Source organism: Eurytemora carolleeae, unplaced genomic scaffold (assembly GCF_000591075.1).
Source record: "Eurytemora carolleeae unplaced genomic scaffold, Eaff_2.0 scaffold1121, whole genome shotgun sequence".
NCBI lineage: Eukaryota > Metazoa > Arthropoda > Copepoda > Calanoida > Temoridae > Eurytemora > Eurytemora carolleeae.
In genome coordinates, this window is record NW_019397010.1 from 44,127 (window position 1) to 65,926 (window position 21,800).

A 21,800-nucleotide genomic window follows, 5' to 3' on the forward strand; every position below is an offset into this window, starting at 1 on the left:
TAACGTTTTATGAACAAAACAAGTCCAGGTGGGAGGGGGGGCAAAAAAAAATTTAAAAAAGGTATTAATATTTTTTCAAAAAAGGGGTTTTTAAGGGGGGGGACCAATGTTGCCAAGGGGGGGGACCAAAAAATTTTTTTGGCGCGCTTACGCGCGCAAATTGTGCTCCCCCCTAAACAAAAGCCCTCGTACGCCCCTGACTGGTTTCAATATACATATCTTGTTTGAAAAAAAGTTTATTATATGTTGTTTAATACGTTTATAATGGTTTATTACAGGTTGTTTTATATTTATTTTATTATAGGTTGCTCAATACAAGAGTTTTTATAGGTTGTCTGTACATATTTGATCAATACAAGATTTAAAAAAAAAATTATTTTCCTTTAAGATTACGAGAGGAAAGGATCTAACTTGAAGAAAGGAAGAAGAACACGAAAGAAGAAAGTAGGAAAGAAGAAATCAGAAATGAAGAAAAGAGGCTTTTTCGTCACAAGATTAGAAAAACTGGTGCCCTACCAGTTTGTGTTTTGTTACCATTGTAAAATATATAAACTATATACAAATGTGGCGAAAGATAATCTATGACTATAGGTTGTAATATCTAAATGATTTGTTTGAAATTAAATTGATTTTTTTACGGACTAAGTCGTATGTTGCAATTTTCTCAATTTGAATGGACGCTAAGTTATTCGGTATGAGACGTCTATTACAATTTTCTCCTTATAGACGCAACAGATAGAAGTAAGATTCGATCAAAAGTGCTTTTTTATCGCATTATGCCTATACCCCCTTTCATTTTTCGCGAATACTCCCTTTAAGCTACAGCGTCACTATAAAAATATACGTTATCACTCAATTGGATTGGCCTTGTCAAGCTAATCTGAACTAGTGTTGTCTTTATACATGGAAAACAAATCAGCCACAGCGCTCGGTCATCCTAGTCCGACCCAGCTGAACCACCAGCACTTTATAGCCTTTACCTTTACTTTAGCTACTATTATTTTTTCCTTTAGCTATATTGTTATTTTGTTGTTTTTATCCAGTGAAATAAAAATCAAAACTGAAAATGGATTTTCATAAATAAATAGAAAATATTAGAATTATGTCAACGTTTTAAAAAGTAATTGATAGTGTGCAGCCTTAATGATTTAATGTTTTTGTTCTTCATAATAAAAACTTAAATACATTTATGTAAATTTTTATAATTTTTTCAAATATTTTTAAGAAAAGATGGAGGTCGTTAATGGATTGCAAAAGAGAAATAAGACGAGGCGAGGGAAACCCTTGAGGTCGGGGCCCACCAGCCTCCTTATGGAGGACAAGCTAGAGATGTACAGGGAATTCATCTTAACTCAGATTACAAGGGTTTCAAGATAAAAATCTTTTGAGAATTAAACAAACTATAAGGAAAATTCCGATTTTTTTAAAAGACACTTTTCAAATTATCGAAAAAACTAGACATTTGCCATAAATAACAACATTTTTAGAATATCAAAAAACGGATAAATGGGCGGTTTTCAGTGGTTTAAGACGTATCTTTTTATACCGATTGGAAAATCAACCTTCACTGATGATCGCTAATTTTTTAAATCGTTAATCACTCAATGAGTTTTGATTGTTAAATTTTTGCTTATACAAATTTTGGTAATAATTTACTGCTCTGGTGCATACAGAATTTAACACTTTCGATGAAATAGTTTCACTCTTAGGAGTCATTTTATTCTGATCAGGACCCTGGATCCGCACGGAAAAAAATGGATCCAGACCCTGGTCATGAATATTTTAAAGATTTATTATTTTTTAACAAAGTAGACCTGTTAAATATATTTTTCTTCTTATAATTTACTACCGTGAGATTTTATTGGTGCAAACAGAAATTGTCATTTTCAATGAAATAGTTTCACCCAATTAATCAGCGATTAGCATCCATAAAATTCTGATGCGGATCCGGATCCTGGAAAAATTAATCCAGATCCGGGTCTAGGTCATACATGAACATTTTTAAGATTTAATGATTTTTTTAACAAAGCAGAATCGTCAATTTTTTTTTTTTATTACCCATTCAGATATCAGGAAACGTTAATAATCTGCTCTCTTTTTCAACAGTTAAGATTTTGCTTTTGAGAGTAAAAAAGGTATTTATTTCAGTTTTTGGTTGATATTTTGCCCCTTGTATCCGGATCCAAGGATTCACATATTATTGTGGATCCTGACTCAGAAAGCCAAAATCTTGTATATGATCCGGATCCTAAGCACTGCCTTTAAATAAAAAGCTGAGATGAACTATGCCTGGTGTAGAGAGATGAATATGCTTGAACCCCCTTCTCGTATCTCCTGCAACCTTATTCTTGGGTAAGAACAGTTCAGTAAACATTAAACAATAAATATTCTTTTGTGCACCGTCCTCTTTCTTCGTTTTTTTTCATATTCATTGAGAATTTAAAGTTGTGTCAAAAGTTTGTAAAAAAGTTTTTTTTATTGACTAATTTATGTTTTTTTTTCAACTGTTAAATGTTTAATTTATTGACTAAACTATGTTTAAGTTATTGACGTTTCTATGTTATATATATTGACAAATCTATGTTTTTTATTAACTGCACAATGTTTATTTTATTGACTACTCTTCTGTTTTATTTTTTATTTTTGACTAAACTAAGTTTTATTTTTTGACTAGACTATGTTTTTTATATTGACTAAACTATGTTTTATATATTGACTAAACTATGTTTTATTTTTTGACTAAACTATGTTTTATTTTTTGACTAGACTATGTTTCCTTTTGGACACTATGTTGTATTTTAACTATGTTAATTTATTGACTAATCTATGACTAGTCCAAATGAATTTATCAAGTCTATATATTTAAAGATTAGTCTAAATGTTCATATTTCAAGTCTATATGTTTGACTTTTAGTCTAAATGACTATTTATCAATTCTATTTATTTTACGACTAACCGAAATGTTCATTTGTCTAGTCTATATATTTAACGACTAGGAGTGAAGTCTAAATGTTTATTTGTCTAGTCTATGTACTTAACGACTAGTCCAAATGTTTATTTGTCAAGTGTATAATGTTTAATGACTAGTCTTAATGTTCATATGTCAAGTATATATGTTTAATGACTAGTCTAAATGTTTGTTTGTCAAGTCTATATATTTAAAGACTAGTCTAAATGACTATTTGTGATGTCTAAATGTTTTACAACTAGTCTAATTGACTATTTGTGAAGTAAGTCTGTATGTTTAAAGACTAACCTAAATGATTATTTGTTAAGTCTATATGTTTAACGACTAGTCTAATTGACTTTTTGTCAAGTCTGCATGTTAAACGACTAGTCTAAATGATTATTTGTGAAGGTTATATGTTTAACGACTAGTCTAAATGACTATTTGTCTAGTATGCACTGCATACTTTGGGCTGGAATTCTGCTGAGAATCCTTGCTATTGTATACTCAGGACAATTACAGGTTATTTATTAATTTAAACAAAGATTTTTTTGTCTTTTTGCTATATTTTTTTACTTATATAAAATTATATCACTTCGCAAACCTACAAATACAAAAGTTTATCTTGTACACAAGAAGAATTATATTTTTTCCACAACGGGTTTAAATATAATTTTTAAAGTAGAAAATATAAAGTGTACACTTTAACTTTAATTATAGATTCTGGATTTTGACTCCTTAGTTCGTATCATGAGCGGAGACACTATTCCAGAGAAGGACAGATCATCTGCTAGACTTGTTCATGTTATTGTGTCTATTGTTACATGTCAAGGTAAACATTTTGTTATGTTCTTATTCATAAATTATGTCACTCAAAAATATGTTTGAACGGTGGAATTTTATTAATAGAATGTACTGTATTGTGGAGAAATTTACGAGTCATTATTCAACAATGACGACTAAAAATGTAGCAATAGTTATACAGTAAACTAATTAGTTGTTTAGGAACAGGATGAGAAAATAAAAATTAACTATTTTCATCGAAAGTAAGTTCATCTTATTCAGTTATTGGTTTCTGTAATGTCTCATTGTTTACAAACATTTTCTGAAGATTTCCTGGAATTTTTATTGAAAAGACGACATTTGAAGAATATGCCGAAATCTCGGAACAAATTCATAAAGAATAAGAAATTCAATACAATAATGCAAAAGAAATATTTGATTCTAACATTGATTATTGAGAACATTTCAATTGAGAAATATGTAGATTTTTTTTACATTTCTTGTCAACTTAATTTAATTATTAAAAAAAACGATTCTTATTAACGTAACCACCCAAATGGATGATTTTGAATGTTGACTGTGCGCCAGAGGCGCATCTAGGACTTTTGCTAGGGGGGGCAATATATTATTTTGTAAGGGTCAGGGGGGGTTAAGGAGGGGATTCCCCCCCCCTTTTCGAAAATTTTTCAAAAACAAAAGTGCTTTTTTAAGGGTTTGAAGTCGAAAAAAGGAAATTTTAAGTTGTTGCATGCAGATTTGGCTGTGTTCAATTCAAATCGATTTTTTGTTCTTGTGTTTTTACAAAATTTATACTTCCAACAGCTGTAAAATGAATGATATGAGTCAATATGTGTGCGAATCGCAAAAGAGTATTTTTTAAGTACCTGGTTAATTTAATTACAGATTAAATTGCAAGAAATAATCATTTATAGTTTCTGGACAAATATGATAATCAGTTAGAAATTTGCCAGGTTCAGAATTTTCTCTAGATTTGTAACTGAGTTTTTGCCACAAACTCACATTTTCTAATCCCTAAATCTTTGCACCGAGTGGTGTAAACATTTGATATTTCAAACTTGGAATATTTTACCAAAAGAATTCAAAGTTTGATATCTACGACATTGGGTTGCAAAGATAAAATTAAAGGACTTAAAATATCAGAGTTTCTGGCAAAATTTCATTTCATTTAAGGAGAATTAAAATGTACTTTAAAAAAAATATCTACTTTCAGCATGGTAAATAAGTTTGAGAATATTGAAGGTTTTATTTCCTGCAAAGCTTCGTCTAGATTTGTTGGAATGGCTTTACTCCCTCTCATCTCCAGGTTGCTCTTGTATAGTACAAGTTCGGCCCAGAAGAGTAAAGGATTTGGAAGTAAAGACTGATAAAACTCGCTCTCTGAAAGTTTACTCTTGAGATCAGCCAGGGTATGAGAAGCTATTTTCTCTGGTAACAAGTAAAGCAAACCCATGGCCTTTGATGTTATTGGAGCAAATCTCTCTTCTAGCTGCATTATAACAGTATCCAAGAGACAGTTTGTACTCAATAAACTCAACACAATAACATTTCTACAATAACTCTATTGGTTTTCTTATTCCTGTGATACTGATTTTCGCCATTCTTTGTTTCTTTTCATGCAGGGGGGGGGGGCGCCCCCCTCCCTCTCAGGTGCTAGGGAAGGGCGCGCGCCCGGCCGCCCCCCCCTAGTTGCGCCTCTGCTTTGCGCTCAAAATTTGTAATTATACACCATTAAAACGTTTTATAGGTTTCAAATGAATCCTAAATAAATTCTCTACTATTCTACATTCTCTGTTTAACTATCATATATTCCCGTTCACTCTCTTTAATAAGATTTTCAGGCTATAGATACTACTATTTGTTATATTAAAAATCATAAATTTCTCACTTTGTCACATAGTTTACTGATCTTTAATCTGAGCTGAAAACTTTAGAATGGTGGATTGGATATCAAGATTAATGCTTAAACTCCTGGTTTTATTAAACCCAAGATTATTTTAAAATGCATTCGATGTCCTAGAAAGAAATTAAAAATTTAAACAATCAGCGTGTCATGTAAAGATGTACTATTTAACTTTTGGAAAACCGGTTTTGATTTCTGGTATCGTATCAATTGAACTAAACATCGATTGAACGAATGTAAGTTTTGGATTAATGTTTATTAAGACTAACGTTCAAAATAAAATAGTCCTAAAATAAGTTTTTTTATAATTTCAAATTAACATGATTTAATTTATCGGATATTAGTCCAATCGATATAGCATTGTAATTGTAATTGTTATCAAACGTAACTTTTATACTTAAGAATTATCCAAAAAGAGTTACTAAGAAGAAACTCAAAAGTATGTACATTGGATAATCAGATTAAGCGATCGTGATTAAGGATATCTCATTCTAAAGTTTTCAGCTCTGTGTGAAGAGGTTTTTTGAGATTCTAGGACTTACTTCGGAGGCTTTAAAAAAATCTACAAGTCTTATTCATATCAAAATTTCATTTTCTGTCAGTTTTATTTTTTATTAAATGAAATTTTGAATCTGACAGAAGATAAAAGTCTGAAAAAACCAAACCAATTGTTTAATAAAATCAAACTTTTAAAGAATCCAGTTTAGAAATATGTGAAACTTCTCAGAATTTTGTATTGTCTCCTGAATGTTTAAAAACGGATATTAACGTATTTGTATACAAGCCATTTAAAAACAAAGCTTTAGTACTTAAAAGTCCTTTGCTGTCTTAACTAATTTAAAGTTAATTATTTATACTGACACGTGGTTTGAAATTCTCATATGCCTCCAATTTAATTTGTTTTTCATGTTAACTGTCACGGTATATTTTCTATTAATAATAAATTTCTATTCTCCTTGTTCTAGGTATTCTCCCTCATGTGTATGTTCTTGCAATGACTCGAGAGAACAGTTCTATCTGGCAGTTTATTATTTTGATCCTAGTTCTCGCTGTAATTGTCTATAATCATGTTATCATCTTTATTACAAGGGTAATTAATTAGTAATTCTATCTTGTGCTATCATTTAGATGTACAGGGGGTTCTATGTGTATGTAGCAACCACTATATTGTTTTGAAGAAGGAAGTAGTTGTACTTCCCTCATATGTGTATGTAGCCTCTACTTTATTGTATTGTAGAAGGTAGTAGTTGAACAGTCCCCTACGTGTATGTAGCAACAGCACTGTGTTGTATTGTAGAAGGTAGTAGTTCAACAGTCCCCTATGTGTATGTAGCAACCACTATATTGTATTGTAGAAAGAAGTAGTTCAACAGTCCCCTATGTGTATGTAGCAACCACTATATTGTATTTTAGAAAGAAGTAGTTCAACAGTCCCCTATGTGTATGTAGCAACCACTATATTGTATTGTAGAAGTAAGTAGTTAAACAGTCCCCTATGTGTATGTAGCAACCACTACTATATTGGATTGTTCAATTGTGTACATCCCTACTATTTGTATGTAGTAACCACTAAATTGTATTGCAGAAGGGAAGTCCAGAGTTGGCCTAAAAAACCAGCCAAAAAAAAACCCACCCAAAAAAAAGACACCTTAAGTGGGGTTTTTTGGGTTTTAATGGATTTTTAAATTTTTTTTTTTAATAAATGCCTTTTCTTCGCTCTTAAAATGATAAAGTCTTCAAGAAATAAGGTCTACTATCAACTGTATTGCTTTTTAGAAATTCACAGCACTAAAACTGACGCATTTATTCATTTCCTAAGACTTAAACCAATGATCTTAACAAAATGAGTATTGTTCGAATATTGAGTTATTTAAAAAAATATTTAAATAATCAAAGTAATCAACCTTGTCACTCTGGACTTCAAGACGGTTTCTAGTTTTACATCAGACAAATCCAATTATAGAAAACTTTTAAATCAATCGATCGTCTGCAGTGCTTGTTTTTTTATAGCAAGGATCAAAGATATTGAAAAATCCAAGAAGATACACAGAACTACATGAAAAATGTCAAAATTTGTTGCGATAGAATATGGATATATAATTTCTTTGTCATTTTTTATGAGCAGAAGTTTTTCGGTATTTAACAGTGGTCTTCCTTCTTGAGCAGATAAATTAGTCTGAAATTTATAGAACTATAATATCATAAAAAGCATTATTCCCCTCATTAATAAGGGAGGTGATACTATTGTATTTGCAGAGTATTTATTTATGATTATAGCCTATTATCACAACATTATTATTTTTCATAACTATAAAGTTCACCTATTGCTTTTGCTTAAATAGTCTTATTATTATGAATTAATATGAATTTTAGTAGGTTTTAACTACTTTCAAATAAAAAAAAGCCAAACAAAAAACAATAAAACCCACTGGACTGGGTTTTCCATCCCTCAGACCCTATGTGTATGTAGCAACCTCTATATTGTATTGTGAAAGGAAGTAGTTCAACAGCCTCCTATGTGTATGTAGCAACCTCTATATTGTATTGTATAAGGAAGTAGTTGAACAGCCTCCTATGTGTATGTAGCAACCTCTATATTGCATTGTAGAAGATATTAGTTCAACAGCCTCCGACCCAAGAAGAGATGAACCTCTTGGTGGAGGTTGTGTCAAGGATAGAGATCATGGTTAATAGAACTACCCAGGAGGAGGAGGAGGGCGAGGATAGACATATTGGACCCATCTTACATCACCAAGAGAACTGTGAAAAGGGAGATTCAAAGATTGATGACTTTGATAATTTGAGCATCGATTTTTACTAATTTTTTAGGGCAAAAAAGGTTATGGGCATGAGTTTAAACCATAATAAATTTAAAACTTCACCGGGAGGAATGATCCGACTGAACTAAGTTTAAAGAAAATGGGGCTCTAAGTTTAAAGAAAATGGGGCTCTAATTAGCAAGCTTGTATTATAAAACTTTCTGTTAACTAGTTATTTGAATTTTAATACTATCCTCAACACACTGAAGGAAAAAGGAATGGCATAGGGGTGGAATCCTTTAAAGAATTTTCCTTAAGAAAGAACATAAATGAATATTTATATAAAAAGAATTAGTTTAAATCTGTTGAATATTACTACATTAGACCCGGCTATGTTTTCACAGTAGCTTTGCATACATGTCGAACATCTATCTCTTCATCCCCCTCGTCATTACACTCGTCAGGACTCTCTTCACTCTGAGGATGAGAAAGGTAAATGGGAGGGTGGGATTAATATATTATATTTGTTGTTAATTGATCAATTTTGAAATCTACGAAGTGTAAATTGTTTATAGGACTGTCTTTAAATAACCCTAATTTATTGGGAATGCCTAATTCACAACGGTGCCGCTAAAAAAAAACTTTCGTTCTTCTAGCTTGAAAGGCATGTAATTTTGGCAATTTCCACCATTGTCTCTGTGCGCATGTAATTTTGACAATTTCCACCATTGTCTCTGTGCGCAAGTCAATTTTATAGAGAAACCACAATTGAAAATAGTAAATTTTTAAACAGATAGATATGAATATTTATTCTTTATCAAGTGTACCATTGCGAATCGGACAGGGAACTCTATAAATTAAGAATTACTTGAAATTAGACGGAATCATTGTTGCTCTTTTATTCTTAGTCTGTTTCAGAGCTTGCTGTTAATAAGTTGATGAATTATGAGTTTGCTGATCAAAACATTAAATAATGGTAAAATAATATTACAATTCTATTCTAGTGGATTCTGAAGATTCAGTTTGTTGGACCGTTCCTTAGTTTCATAACTTCAACAAGAATAAGGGACTATTCATTCTTTGTCTTTCAGGTCACAACCTTAATGTTCAGGTTAAAGGGAGTGTTCGAGAAGTTCCGGAAAACTTGTATATCTATCCAATTTATAAATATACTTTGTTTGTCTGTCTGTCTGTCTGTTTGTTTGTATCCAATAAACGTTAAAATGGCTGAACCGATCAAGCCCTAATTTGGGTGGGACCTCACGTGGCCCCAGGGAAGGTTCATGGCCAATCAGACTTTAAATATGTAATCTTTCTTAAACTATTTAATTTTGTTAAATTTTTAAAATGCGCTAAAAAGTATTATGAAATCCGCAAATTAAAAATAAAAACATTTTATACGTACAAAGAGAAGATGCTCACAGATAAAGCCACAATTAAAAGTTGAAAAAGAAAATAAGAGCCCTAAAAGCCTAGTGCTTAATCTCAAAAATAGACAAATCTTTGACCTTAAATTATTTAACAAATACTGATTTTAAAGAATGTATTTATTAACCGTAACCGTAAACTTTGAGAATAATATATTTAAGTTTTTTTCAAAGCATTTATTTGTGGTGTATGGAACAAAGAAGAAGACTTATTGTCAAAAAAATATTGTCAGAAAAAAAAAACAATTTAAGGAAATGTTCAACATTTTTCTTAGAATTAAGTCATTTTGCTTGCGACAGAATATTTATTAGCTAAAATGTTTACTATTTATTAAAAATTAAATGCCCTATCCCCTATTTCACCTTCAACAAACATTCCCTTTAAACAATACTTAAATCTTATTAGATTTTCCATACAAAAAAAAATTTGCAGGATTTTGTTGAAAAATACTTTATAATTAATTATTAATGTTTCTTTGTTTTCTAGATTTATCTAGTTTTGATAACTATTTTTAATATTCTTTAAGATAATTTCTTATTTCTAGGTTTTCGTTGTTGGAGTAAGTATATCTGGAATGACTCATTTCTCCGAGAAAACTATCGATGAATATATTGAGAAGGATGAAAACTCTCTTTTCTTCATATTGTCCTACATTCTTCTAGACACCAGGGAGACATTCTTTTTCATATTTCATAATTTAAGGTTTACAAGTTCACTTTCTTCATATTGTCCTACATTCTTCTAGACACCAGGGAAACATTCTTTTTCATATTTCATAATTTAAAGTTTACAAGTTCACTAATTCTTCATATTGTCCTACATTCTTCTAGACACCAGGGAGACATTCTTTTTCATATTTCATAATTTAAAGTTTACAAGTTCACTTTCTTTATATTGTCCTACATTCTTCGAGACACCAGGGAAACATTCTTTTTCATATTTCATAATTTAAGGTTTACAGTTCACTTTCTTCATAATTTCCTACATTAGTCTAGACACCAGAGAGACATTCTTTTTCATATTTCATAATTTAAAGTTTACAAGTTCACTTTCTTCATATTGTCCTACATTCTTCTAGACACCAGGGAGACATTCTTTTTCATATTTCATAATTTAAGGTTTACAAGTTCACTTTCTTCATAATTTCCTACATTAGTCTAGACACCAGGGAGACATTCTAATTTATTTTCATAATTTAAAGTTTACAAGTTCACTAATTCTTCAATCTTCATATTGTCCTACATTCTTCTAGACACCAGGGAAACATTCTTTTTCATATTTAAAGTTTACAAGTTCACTTTCTTTAAATATAATATTGTAAACAACTATACGCACGCCTATTCTGAATAATTGCAGCTTTCAGCTTTTTTAATTTTAATTTAAAATTCATTAACATTTATCAACGTGTTTTTTTCATTTCTCAGCTAATCGCATATTACACAATGCACTTGTAAACTTAAGCGCAAAGAATATTTTTCGTTCAATAAGTTAAAAGATTATAAGAATTGTTCAGTGCTAACCTTCTCTCCATCCTTGGTTTAATCAGTATCTTTGGTTTGTATATCAGATACCACAACCTGTACTGGTAAGTACAATGCTTGGTTTAATCAGTATCTTTGATTTGTATCTCAGATACCACAACCTGTACTGGTAAGTACATGTTTCTTTGTTTAATCAGTATCTTTGGTTTGTATATCAGATACCACAACCTGTACTGGTAAGTACATGATGCTTGGTTTAATCAGTAGCTTTGGTTTGTATATAACAACCTGTACTGGTAAGTACATACATGACAAATATGTATTAATATGTTCTGTAGAAATTAAGTTTTTAATAACAAACTCTGATTTTATAACCTGATATCATTGTAACCAAATATGAATTATTTTAGAGGAAATAATATAGATTTGAAATATTTAAGGTTGTATTTTAAATTTTCCAAAATCATTATCTTAAAAATCTGAATATTCTTGATTTATATTATTTATTCTAGTCATGGGAAGAATGTGGTGTCAGGGTATAGGCTGAAAACCAATATAAATAAGTTTATAGAGTCACACAGGTAAGCTATCTAGTTAAGTTGAGGTTTAAGATTCATTATTTTATAATTTTGTCACATTAATAAGCCACTGCACTTGTGGAAAATGTAAGGGGTTTATACTATAAATGAGATATGAGAACGTAATAAAAAATGTAAAGGAATTGAGTCTTTGTCACAAAATCAAATGTTTTTTACCCCAATATATGTGTTATCTGATAGCGTAAAACTTTAATATTTCAAACTTATATTATTTGATCTAACAGAATTCTTAGTTTGAAATATCTAAGATCTACGACATTGGGTGCAGGCAAAGACATTGTGATAAGAAAATCAGAGTTTGTGGCAAAGACTCAATTCCTTTAACTTGCAATTTATTTTTGATCCTTATTCTTTGAAAATAGATTTTTTTCGAAAGTTCAAATTAACCTTTAACAAATGTCCATAAGTAAGCTTTTTAGCTGTAGATGAGAAAAATCGGATTTTTGATGAAGAAACATAATGAATCATTGAACTAATCAGTACATTACTTTATTTAAACTCGACTACGCCGTTTTCTAGGAATGTTCTGGAGATTGATAATAAGCCGAGTAAAAACAAATATCATCCCATCACGTGCGGGGTTCAACCGGTCATCTCAGGACAAAGGATTTGTTCTTTATGAAGAATACCATCATAGGTATTATCAATACTAGAATATGCTATTGCTCTCCTCTTAAAGTCTCAGTTCTGAAACAAATATACCTCTAAGCATTTGACCGATTTGCCTCATACTTTTATTGGGGAACTTAATAGAACCAGGGAAACTTAGCTTAGTTTAAAGATTAAAGGTTAGTAAACTTGTAAATTTATATTTTATTTTTAACAAACTGCAGTGCCCAGCGTTGTTCAGGTTTCTATTATTATTCATTGTTATAGCTACTCCTGCGTTTACCCACGCTATTAAATCATGTTTTTAGCCGAGGTGTCCGGCGTTGCCAGTGGAATTTTATCAAAAAAATAGCATAGGTTCCCTCCAAAAATGTCAGCCAATTTGGTCCATCCATTTTGTCAGTTATTGTGAAATATAAGAAATGTTGAATTGTTGAATCGTAAGTTGTAGGAATTCTGACCAACATACAAGCAAACTTATGTGTATGTGATGCTATTATAAAGCATATATTTTACCAGTTTCTTAAAAATTAACTTATTAAGTAAGTGATATATTTAGGTCACTTAACAGTGCACAATTGCTGTGTTAAATTTTTATTGGACTGTTTAAAATCTTAAATTGAGTTTAATAGTCTTAATATTCCACAGTTTGATAGGTCTCACTGTACAAAATAAAATAAAATGGGAAATGTGCGGTAATTCTCGAATTTGATCATGTTCACTCTTTTTAATGCGGAGTAAATAAGAAAACACTATTTTTATTTATTTCTTCATGTTTCCCAACTATGATAAAAATGTTTGCTAAAAAGTTGTTCGTAAAAGTCGGGGTTTGAACATGTCTGCAAAACTGTAGGGAAAAGATTCATATTATTGCTCAACCGAAAAGTTAGTTTACATGGATTTCTTGATTTGGTAAAGACGAGTTGAAAACGTGGAGGTATGCTGCCATTACAACGGACTTAATGTTGATTGTTGATCCATAATCCAATGGGTCATGTAAGGTCCCACACTCAATTTGGGCCCGATCAGTTCTGTCAGACAAACAAACAAAGAGAGGAGCAAAGTATATGTGTACGTAAAGATTAATCTTTACAGGTTTTTGGAAGAAGGGGAAAAAAGACTTGCTCTAATGAAATCATATAATCAATTTCTTTATGAGATGCTTGAAGTCCCAGACAAGCTGAGGTTAGTAATACACCTTTAATAGTTTCTTACAAATAGATTGTTAAGTACAATAGATGGAATCGTAGTATTTGTACACTCTCAGTACAGTTGTATTCTTACGTCACAAGTGTCACATCAGTATTGTGTCCGACAAAAATATTTATAATAGTGATAATTTTAGAATAAAGAGCTTATCTTACAGTGAAAAATATGCAATTTATGCGTTATTTATTTTCTGTTTTTACACTTTTTTATTTAATCTTGAAAAACATGTCAAATAATGTGAGAAAATTTCGTTTTCCTTGTTATACTTTACACTTGTGACGTCGTGTATAATAGATCCATTTATCTGTTGCCACCTATTGTACTTGATAATCTATTTGGTTTCTTGGCTTACTTTTTTACTGAATTACATGGCAAAAATAAATTATGTTTCGGGAAAGCCTTTAAAAATTTATTCTGTGGGGTCACAAAATAATGGATGGCATCGCGTTAAAGGGTGCCAGAGCGTCAGGAACCCGTCGGTCGCGGGGTGCAATTTCAACTATTAACGTTTCTTATTTTATATCTCGAAGTTTACGTAGGTGCCTTCCAGTTGGAAATTATTCACACTAAAATGGATTAGACAGGATGTTCCTCTAAACATGACAGTAAATTGAAAACATGATTTGAGCTTTGAAATAATTACGGTACATTCGTTACCACTTTTTATACTTGAAACAATAATCACAAAATAACTGTAATATTGGAAGCACAAAAGAGGCAGACCACATTTTGGAAATGCCAGGCCAAGAATTTTAATTGTAAAATTAGGTTGATTTACTAATGTCGCAAATTTTGTCGCAATATCAAAGATGAACTTTAGTTGAAGTAAAAGTAGGCGGCCTAGAATTGAGAAAATCAAGTTTAAACTCGTTTATTTTAGTCAATTAGAGACATGGCATGTAAAGCAGTTTGATGAAAGTCTTCTCCCAGTCTATGGTTGGATTCAAGAAACAGGTAGGATGGGATGGATTGAAGAGACAAGATTACAAGGATGGGAAGGTGAGGAGAAGGATCAGAAGGAATGGAACCAAGATTTTGGAGGATTAGGATGGAACGAGATGAATGAATGGAACGATGAGCTGGTCAATCTGGGATTAGATGTAGAATCGGAGGGTTCAGAATTTAGGAAACTGTTGGCAGATTGGGCAGAGAAGGAGGCTAGCAAACTAGGACAAGGAGCATCTGAGACAATGGAGGCTAGCAAACTAGGACACGGAGCATCCGAGACAAGGGAGGTTAGCCAACTAGGACAAGGAGCCTCAAAGACAAGGGAGGCTAGCAAACTAGGACAAGGAGCCTCAGAGACAAGGGAGGTTAGCCAACTAGGACAAGGAGCCTCAGAGACAAGGGAGGTTAGCCAACTAGGACAAGGAGCCTCAGAGACAAGGGAGGCGAGCAAACTAGGACAAGTAGCCTCAGAGACAAGGGAGGTTAGCCAACTAGAACCTGAAGCATCCAAGACCGCGAAAATAAAAAGAAGGAAGTATACTAAAAGATCTAAACCTAATGGAAGAAAAGAAGAAAACCAGAACGGTCAGCTGGTGGAACTAGGTGGAGAATACTTTTCCAACCTAGAGTCAGGATTTCAAGTTCAAGGTTCAAGGTTTCTCAGGCATCAAGATTTCAACTATGGAAATCTTATTGCTGTTCCTGCTCCTATATTTGTAATGTTTGGTTTTCCTACTGGAGCTCAATATAAAAACTGAATTTGATGTTCAATGTTAAATGAAATATTTTTTTTCAGATGGTTTAAAACAAAAATGCAGAGCTTCGACTTTTTAGGTGTTCACAATCGGTTATAGGTTGAAACATAATATACTATAGTTCATATTTTGTGATAAACATATAAAGATCTTTTATGATTGTAAACCAATTTCTATTTCGAAGCAGATCAAATAATGTTTAAGTTACCACTTTGTTGTAATGAATAAACATAAAGCTAAAGGAACTGATTCTTTGTCACAAACTCAAATTTCTAATCCATCTTTGCAACCTGCTGACAAAAACCATTGATATTTCCAAGGTATATATTTCAATCTTAGATTATTTGGCCTAACAGAATTCTTATTTTAAAATATTTAAGGTCTACGAAATTGGGTTGCAAAAATATACGCAATTTTACAATTATTTTATTTGAAGTATTTGTAATCTGTTTGGAGTATAGAACTATACTATTTGTAAAGATCTCTATCATATGAAATCTTTAGGAGGATTAGATATAATTAACAACTTAATTTAATCAAAATCTAATCAATAAAAAAATTATTAAAAATCCGAATAAAATGGAAATATTAATAATATTTAAATTTGATTTCCTGACTAAACTAAACAATGTATCAAGATTTTATGTTATTTTGTTTGTAAGTTTAAAGCTTAACTATAGATCATCATTATTTAGCAATTATAAAACATAAATACTTTAAATACGATTAATTGCTTGATTTCGTATCGTTTTCATATTTAAACCGATATTTTAGCAATGAGGATATAAATAAATGATTGCTCCCTTTAGTTCAACTTTTAGTTCAACTTTCAAACTTTAGAATCGTGGATATCAAAATCAATGCTTAATCTCCTCTTTTTCTTAAACTCTAGAATAAATAATGCTTGTTCTCCTTTTTTTTAAGCTCCAGATTAAATAATGCTTGTTCTCCTCTTTTTCTTAATCTCCAGATTAAATAACCGATCGGGATTAAGGACATCAAATTCAAAAGTTTAAAGCTCAGGTCTGAATAAGATAGAGATAAATGTTTAATCCCGAAGTTATCCCTCCAGGTCTGAATAAGATAGAGATTAATGTTAGATCCAGAAAGTTATCCCTCCAGGTCTAAATAAGATAGAGATAAATGTTTAATCCCGAAGTTATTCCTCCAGGGCTAAATAAGATAGAGATTAATGCTTTATCCCGAAGTTATCCCTCAAGGTCTAAATAAGATTGAGATTAATATTTGATCCCGAAGTTATCCCTCAAGGTCTAAATAAGATAGAGATTAATATTTAATCCCGAAGTTATCCCTCCAGGTTTAAATAAGATAGAGATTAATATTTAATCCCGAAGTTATCCCTCCAGGTCTGAATAAGATAGAGATTAATGTTTAATCCCGAAGTTATCCCTCCAGGTCTGAATAAGATAGAGATTAATATTTAATCCCGAAGTTATTCCTCCAGGTCTAAATAATATAGAGATTAATGCTTTATCCCGAAGTTATCCCTCAAGGTCTAAATAAGATTGAGATTAATATTTGATCCCGAAGTTATCCCTCCAGGTCAGAATAAGATAGAGATTAATGTTTGATCCTTATTTTAGATGTTAAAAAAATCGGATAAATATTTTTTAAATGAAATACTAGCTGAAGAAAATACCCGGCGTTGCCCGCAGAATATACTCATGAGTAATAAAAAATGTCAGCAAATTCGGTATAGCCGTTTCGCCAGCTATAGCTAACAGATATTCATACATACATCCTGAAGATTGCATAGCAAGAAACATAATGTTGATACAATAAAAATTCAAATCATATGTTGAATACTTCTTTTTTATATAAAAATATATATATACATGTCAATAGAACATTTGCTAGACTTACTTAGATATATATATATATATATATATATATATATATATTTCAGCTTTTAAACTTCACATTTTATTAAAAAAGAATTATACTAAACATAATTGTTACACGACTCATGACGATCCTCAGTAGTCAAAATTCTTTGAACAACTATATGTATTGTCAATTGTATGCAACATCACTGGTACAGCTTTATGACCTTGTATCTCCCCATGTTTTGATTTTACGCACAAGAAAGAAAACAGCCAATGTTTCCGGTTACATTTTAGAAATTCAAAACTTTAGAATTAAAAATGTTTAAGCTTTCAATATTACATGCAATTTACTTTATTTTGAAGTGAGGAGATTACATTGCATTGCAACAGTATAGGTTTTACAGAAATTAAACGGAAATGATACAAAAAGTACACGGCAATGATACAAAAAGTACACGGCAATGATACAAAAAGTACACGGCAATTATACAAATATATACACGGCAATGATACAAAAATTGCACGACAATGATACAAAAATATACACGGCAATGATACAAAAATCATACGGCAATGATACAAAAATCATACGGCAATGATACAAAAATTACACGGCAATGATACAAAAATTGCACGGCAATGATACAAAAATTACACGGCAATGATACAAAAAATGCACGGCAATGTTACAAAAATTACACGGCAATGTTACAAAAATTGCACGGCAATGTTACAAAAATTACACGGCAATGTTACAAAAATTGCACGGCAATGATACAAAAATATTGGAATGGATATGTCCAGGGATCATACTGTATTAGTGTGATGTACTGCGTATAATTTGTGAACATTTACACTTTGAACTCCCTTTCAGGCTGAAAGGGACTGACAAAATTCATACCGAGGGATTGTTTAAATTCCGCTCTATTATATTCTATTCTAAGAGTCAAATGTTTTTATAAAGTCTAAATTCTATTTTTTCATTGGAGATTAATTTTAATAATAAATATTGATTGATATCTAATTGAATTATATTCACAGTGAGAACCAGAATATATTAAAATAATTGTCGATTTTGCAACTAAACTATTTCTAAATAAGTGGTCTAAACATTTTGAGAGATATACCATTTGCATTATTTAAAAATTAAAAATACTTGGCAAAACTTATTAAGTAATAGGAAGAAAAATGTCGACATACATTGCACATTTTTCTGGTCCTTACTGTATTAAAGGGACTGTAGATGAAATTTCAAGTGACCCTCCAGTAATAGATTCTCAACAGTACACTTAAACACTTGATACGATGAAATAAAAATAATCTTTTTGGAAAGTTGATATTTTTTATTGTGGAATCTGCTTGAGAAACACTATGAAGGAGATTGTCAGAATTAAACACTTTTCAAGCTAAAAGTATCTTTTAAAGATTTGATCAGATAAAGATTTAATTGGTATCGTTGTTTCTATCTTTAAATGGAAATCATAATCTTATTCTACAGCTTTCTGTATGTATATAGACAGGAATACAGAGAATTATTTAAATCATGCTCCCGACTAGGGTCCTTTAAAATAAATCGTAAATAAAATATTCATGACAAAACAAAAATAGATTTTTAATATTTATGCCTTAAACCATGCGGAAAGAGTCGCAAAACTGAAAACATTGCAAAATATTATGAAATTATAAAAATTGCAAAGTAATTCTAAATTTAAAAAAAACATTCTGTTCTGTGCGGTAGAATAATATTCTGCTAGGAATATATTTCAAGAATATTTGAGAATATCTTTCATGTATATTTTGTAATATATCTAAAATATATCTGGTTAATCAAATCAAATCAAAGAGTTTTCACAATTTATATTATAATTGTCGTCGTAAATGGACAAATACAAGTATAAAAGTTGGTTAATAATAAATGCTTTGATTATTTAATGCATTTCCTAAAAAATAATTTCTAAAAATGTTGTTAAAATAGCCATATATCGGTATTTAACGATAAACGTATTTCCCCCCATAGTACACTTTTTTCAAGAAATGCGGGAAAAATCGGGGGGAAATCCGGGAAAATCCGGGCAAATCCGAGAAAATGCTCACTTTTACTTCAACCTTTGAAGGAGAAGGTGCACTCTCAACTTGAAGAAAATCCGAAAATGCCGAATCTGTCTACCTCTGAGAGTATTCTCAAGGTGTTCCAACCACCACGAGAATGTCTGCTCAATGCTGCTACGGCGGAAAAGAAGAAAGAAGCATTGTTAACAGCCTTTCTGTTTAAACCTACTCTTGGAGTTCAATGGCTGCCGGATAATGTAAAGTTCAGTAGAACTTCCTCTCCGCTAATAATTGAGGTAAATATTCATACTTTTAGGGGAAATATTGATTTTATATTCTATTTTTATGACATTATTTTTAGTTCAATATCATTAAACAATGATATTTTAGACTAATGTAACTTCTTCTATTGGAAGACAACTGATCCTTCAATCTAGTGGTTGTAGATCAGTTGAACAATCCAAGATGGAGAGGTATTTTGTGTTCTATATTTGTTTTTCATTTGAAAACATATTTTAGAGCACAAATTTTATCTTTAATGTCTGAAAAATGCCTGAATATTTTTCTAAATATGATTAATTTCAGCTTGTCTGCATTATTTCGCTCTTCACTTCTTCAAAGCCTAGCAGCTTGTCCCCCATATCGTCGATGTCGTAGCTTCCTGATTCAACTTGATGGAATAAACCAGCATCTGGGTTTATTCCCAGCACTGTTCTCTAGCTCCCGGTCAACCTAGTCAAGCCTTCACAGCCTGGTCAAGATTCACTGTTTGTATTTTTTATAATTTTTAATGAAGTATAATATACACATGTATAAAATGTGACGAGGTACATTATATATACATATGTATATTTCTAAAACTTAATTATTCTTCAAATTCAACTCAGTTTTCCCCTCAATGTTAATTTTTTTGAATTCAGAATAATATACATGAGTACTAAATGTGACGGGGTACATTATAGACAAATGTATATTATACTTAATCAAAAAAATTACAAACAGATTGTATATTAACATTATTTAAACTTTAATTATTACTCGCTCAGTTCTTAGCTGATAACAATTTGCCAGCAACACAGAATACAGTGAGCGGGTATGAAACCCAGCTTATTTATCATTTATTCTTAATGCATATATGATGATAAATAAGTTTTGATACAAGTTTAGCATAATTTGACATAAAAATAAAAATTAATGAAGCAATATGCCTCCTTGTGTCAATGTTAAATATAATTTTATAAGCATTAAAACAGTGCTTATAAAATTATATTTGATAGGGGACTGGTAGCTCCAGTTATCAGCTAAAAATCAGTGTTTAGTTTTAATTTGTGGTTATAGTGTTTATCTGTGTTTAGTGTTTATATTTGTTTAGAGTTTATATGTGTTTAGAGTTTATATGTGTTTAGTGTTTATGTTTGTTTAGTGTTTATATGTGTTTAGAGTTTATATGTGTTTAGTGTTTATATGTGTTTAGTGTTTATATGTGTTTAGAGTTTATATGTGTTTAGTGTTTATATGTGTTTAGTGTTTATATGTCTTTAGTGTTTATGTGTGTTTATTGAAAATCTGCGTATTTATAAATATTTTATTTTTAATTTTCTCCAGGTTTGGATTTCAACCTGCATCCATGATAGAGGAGCTAATGAGGTTTGAGAAGGAACAGCATGATTCTAATTTCTAGGGTAATGTGGTAATATTTTATATTTTATGTTTTTTACTCCTACAAAAGTACTAGGGGACTTGTAGCTCCAGTTCTTAGCTAAAATTCCTCAAGAAACAAAATAACAGATTTAACATATATTTTTATTTAGGACATCCCTTCTACTACATCCTCAACAGTAAACAAAAAGAACTCCAGATCTCCAGAGTTCTACTCCAACATCAACACACAGAACTCTAGATCTCCAGAGTTCTACTCCAACCTCTACATAGAGAACTCCAGATCTCCAGAGTTCTACTCCAACCTCTACATACAGAACTCCAGACCTTCAGAGTTCTACTCCAACCTCTACATAAAGAACTCTAGATCTTCAGAGTTCTACTCCAACCTCTACATAGAGAACTCCAGATCTCCAGAGTTCTACTCCAACCTCAACATACAGAACTCCAGATCTCCAGAGTTCTACTCCAACCTCAACATACAGAACTCCAGATCTTCAGAGTTCTACTCCAACCGCTACATAGAGAACTCCAGATCTCCAGAGTTCTACTCCAACCTCTACATACAGAACTCCAGATCTTCAGAGTTCTACTCCAACCTCTACATACAGAACTCCAGACCTTCAGAGTTCTACTCCAACCTCTACATACAGAACTCCAGACCTTCAGAGTTCTACTCCAACCTCAACATAGAGAACTCCAGATCTCCAGAGTTCTACTCCAACCTCTACATAGAGAACTCCAGATATGACAGAGTATTAAATATGCTTATTAAACATTTTATGTTATATTATTGGTATGGATAA

At 31.3% G+C, this 21,800-nt stretch overlaps 3 protein-coding genes across 3 annotated transcripts; all 3 read left to right on the forward strand.

Moving 5' to 3' along the window:
- Nucleotides 1-1,224: 1,224 nt before the first annotated feature.
- Nucleotides 1,225-12,540, forward strand: LOC111711076 (uncharacterized). The gene is made up of 12 exons (XM_023485325.1): nt 1,225-1,337; nt 2,299-2,352; nt 3,400-3,469; nt 3,668-3,779; nt 6,617-6,741; nt 8,260-8,421; nt 8,795-8,902; nt 9,415-9,501; nt 10,383-10,507; nt 11,352-11,423; nt 11,832-11,900; nt 12,438-12,540. The coding sequence occupies exons 1-12, from the start codon at nt 1,231-1,233 to the stop codon at nt 12,538-12,540; spliced, it is 1,194 nt and encodes a 397-aa protein (XP_023341093.1). The 5' UTR covers nt 1,225-1,230.
- A 3-nt stretch (nt 12,541-12,543) lies between these two features.
- LOC111711084 (uncharacterized) lies at nt 12,544-15,684 on the forward strand. The gene is made up of 3 exons (XM_023485333.1): nt 12,544-12,555; nt 13,623-13,712; nt 14,617-15,684. Exons 2-3 carry the CDS (start codon nt 13,657-13,659, stop codon nt 15,440-15,442), a joined length of 882 nt encoding a protein of 293 aa, XP_023341101.1. The 5' UTR covers nt 12,544-12,555; nt 13,623-13,656; the 3' UTR covers nt 15,443-15,684.
- A 3,717-nt stretch (nt 15,685-19,401) lies between these two features.
- LOC111711080 (uncharacterized) lies at nt 19,402-21,800 on the forward strand. The gene is made up of 3 exons (XM_023485329.1): nt 19,402-19,631; nt 20,941-21,017; nt 21,147-21,800. The coding sequence occupies exons 2-3, from the start codon at nt 21,000-21,002 to the stop codon at nt 21,798-21,800; spliced, it is 672 nt and encodes a 223-aa protein (XP_023341097.1). The 5' UTR covers nt 19,402-19,631; nt 20,941-20,999.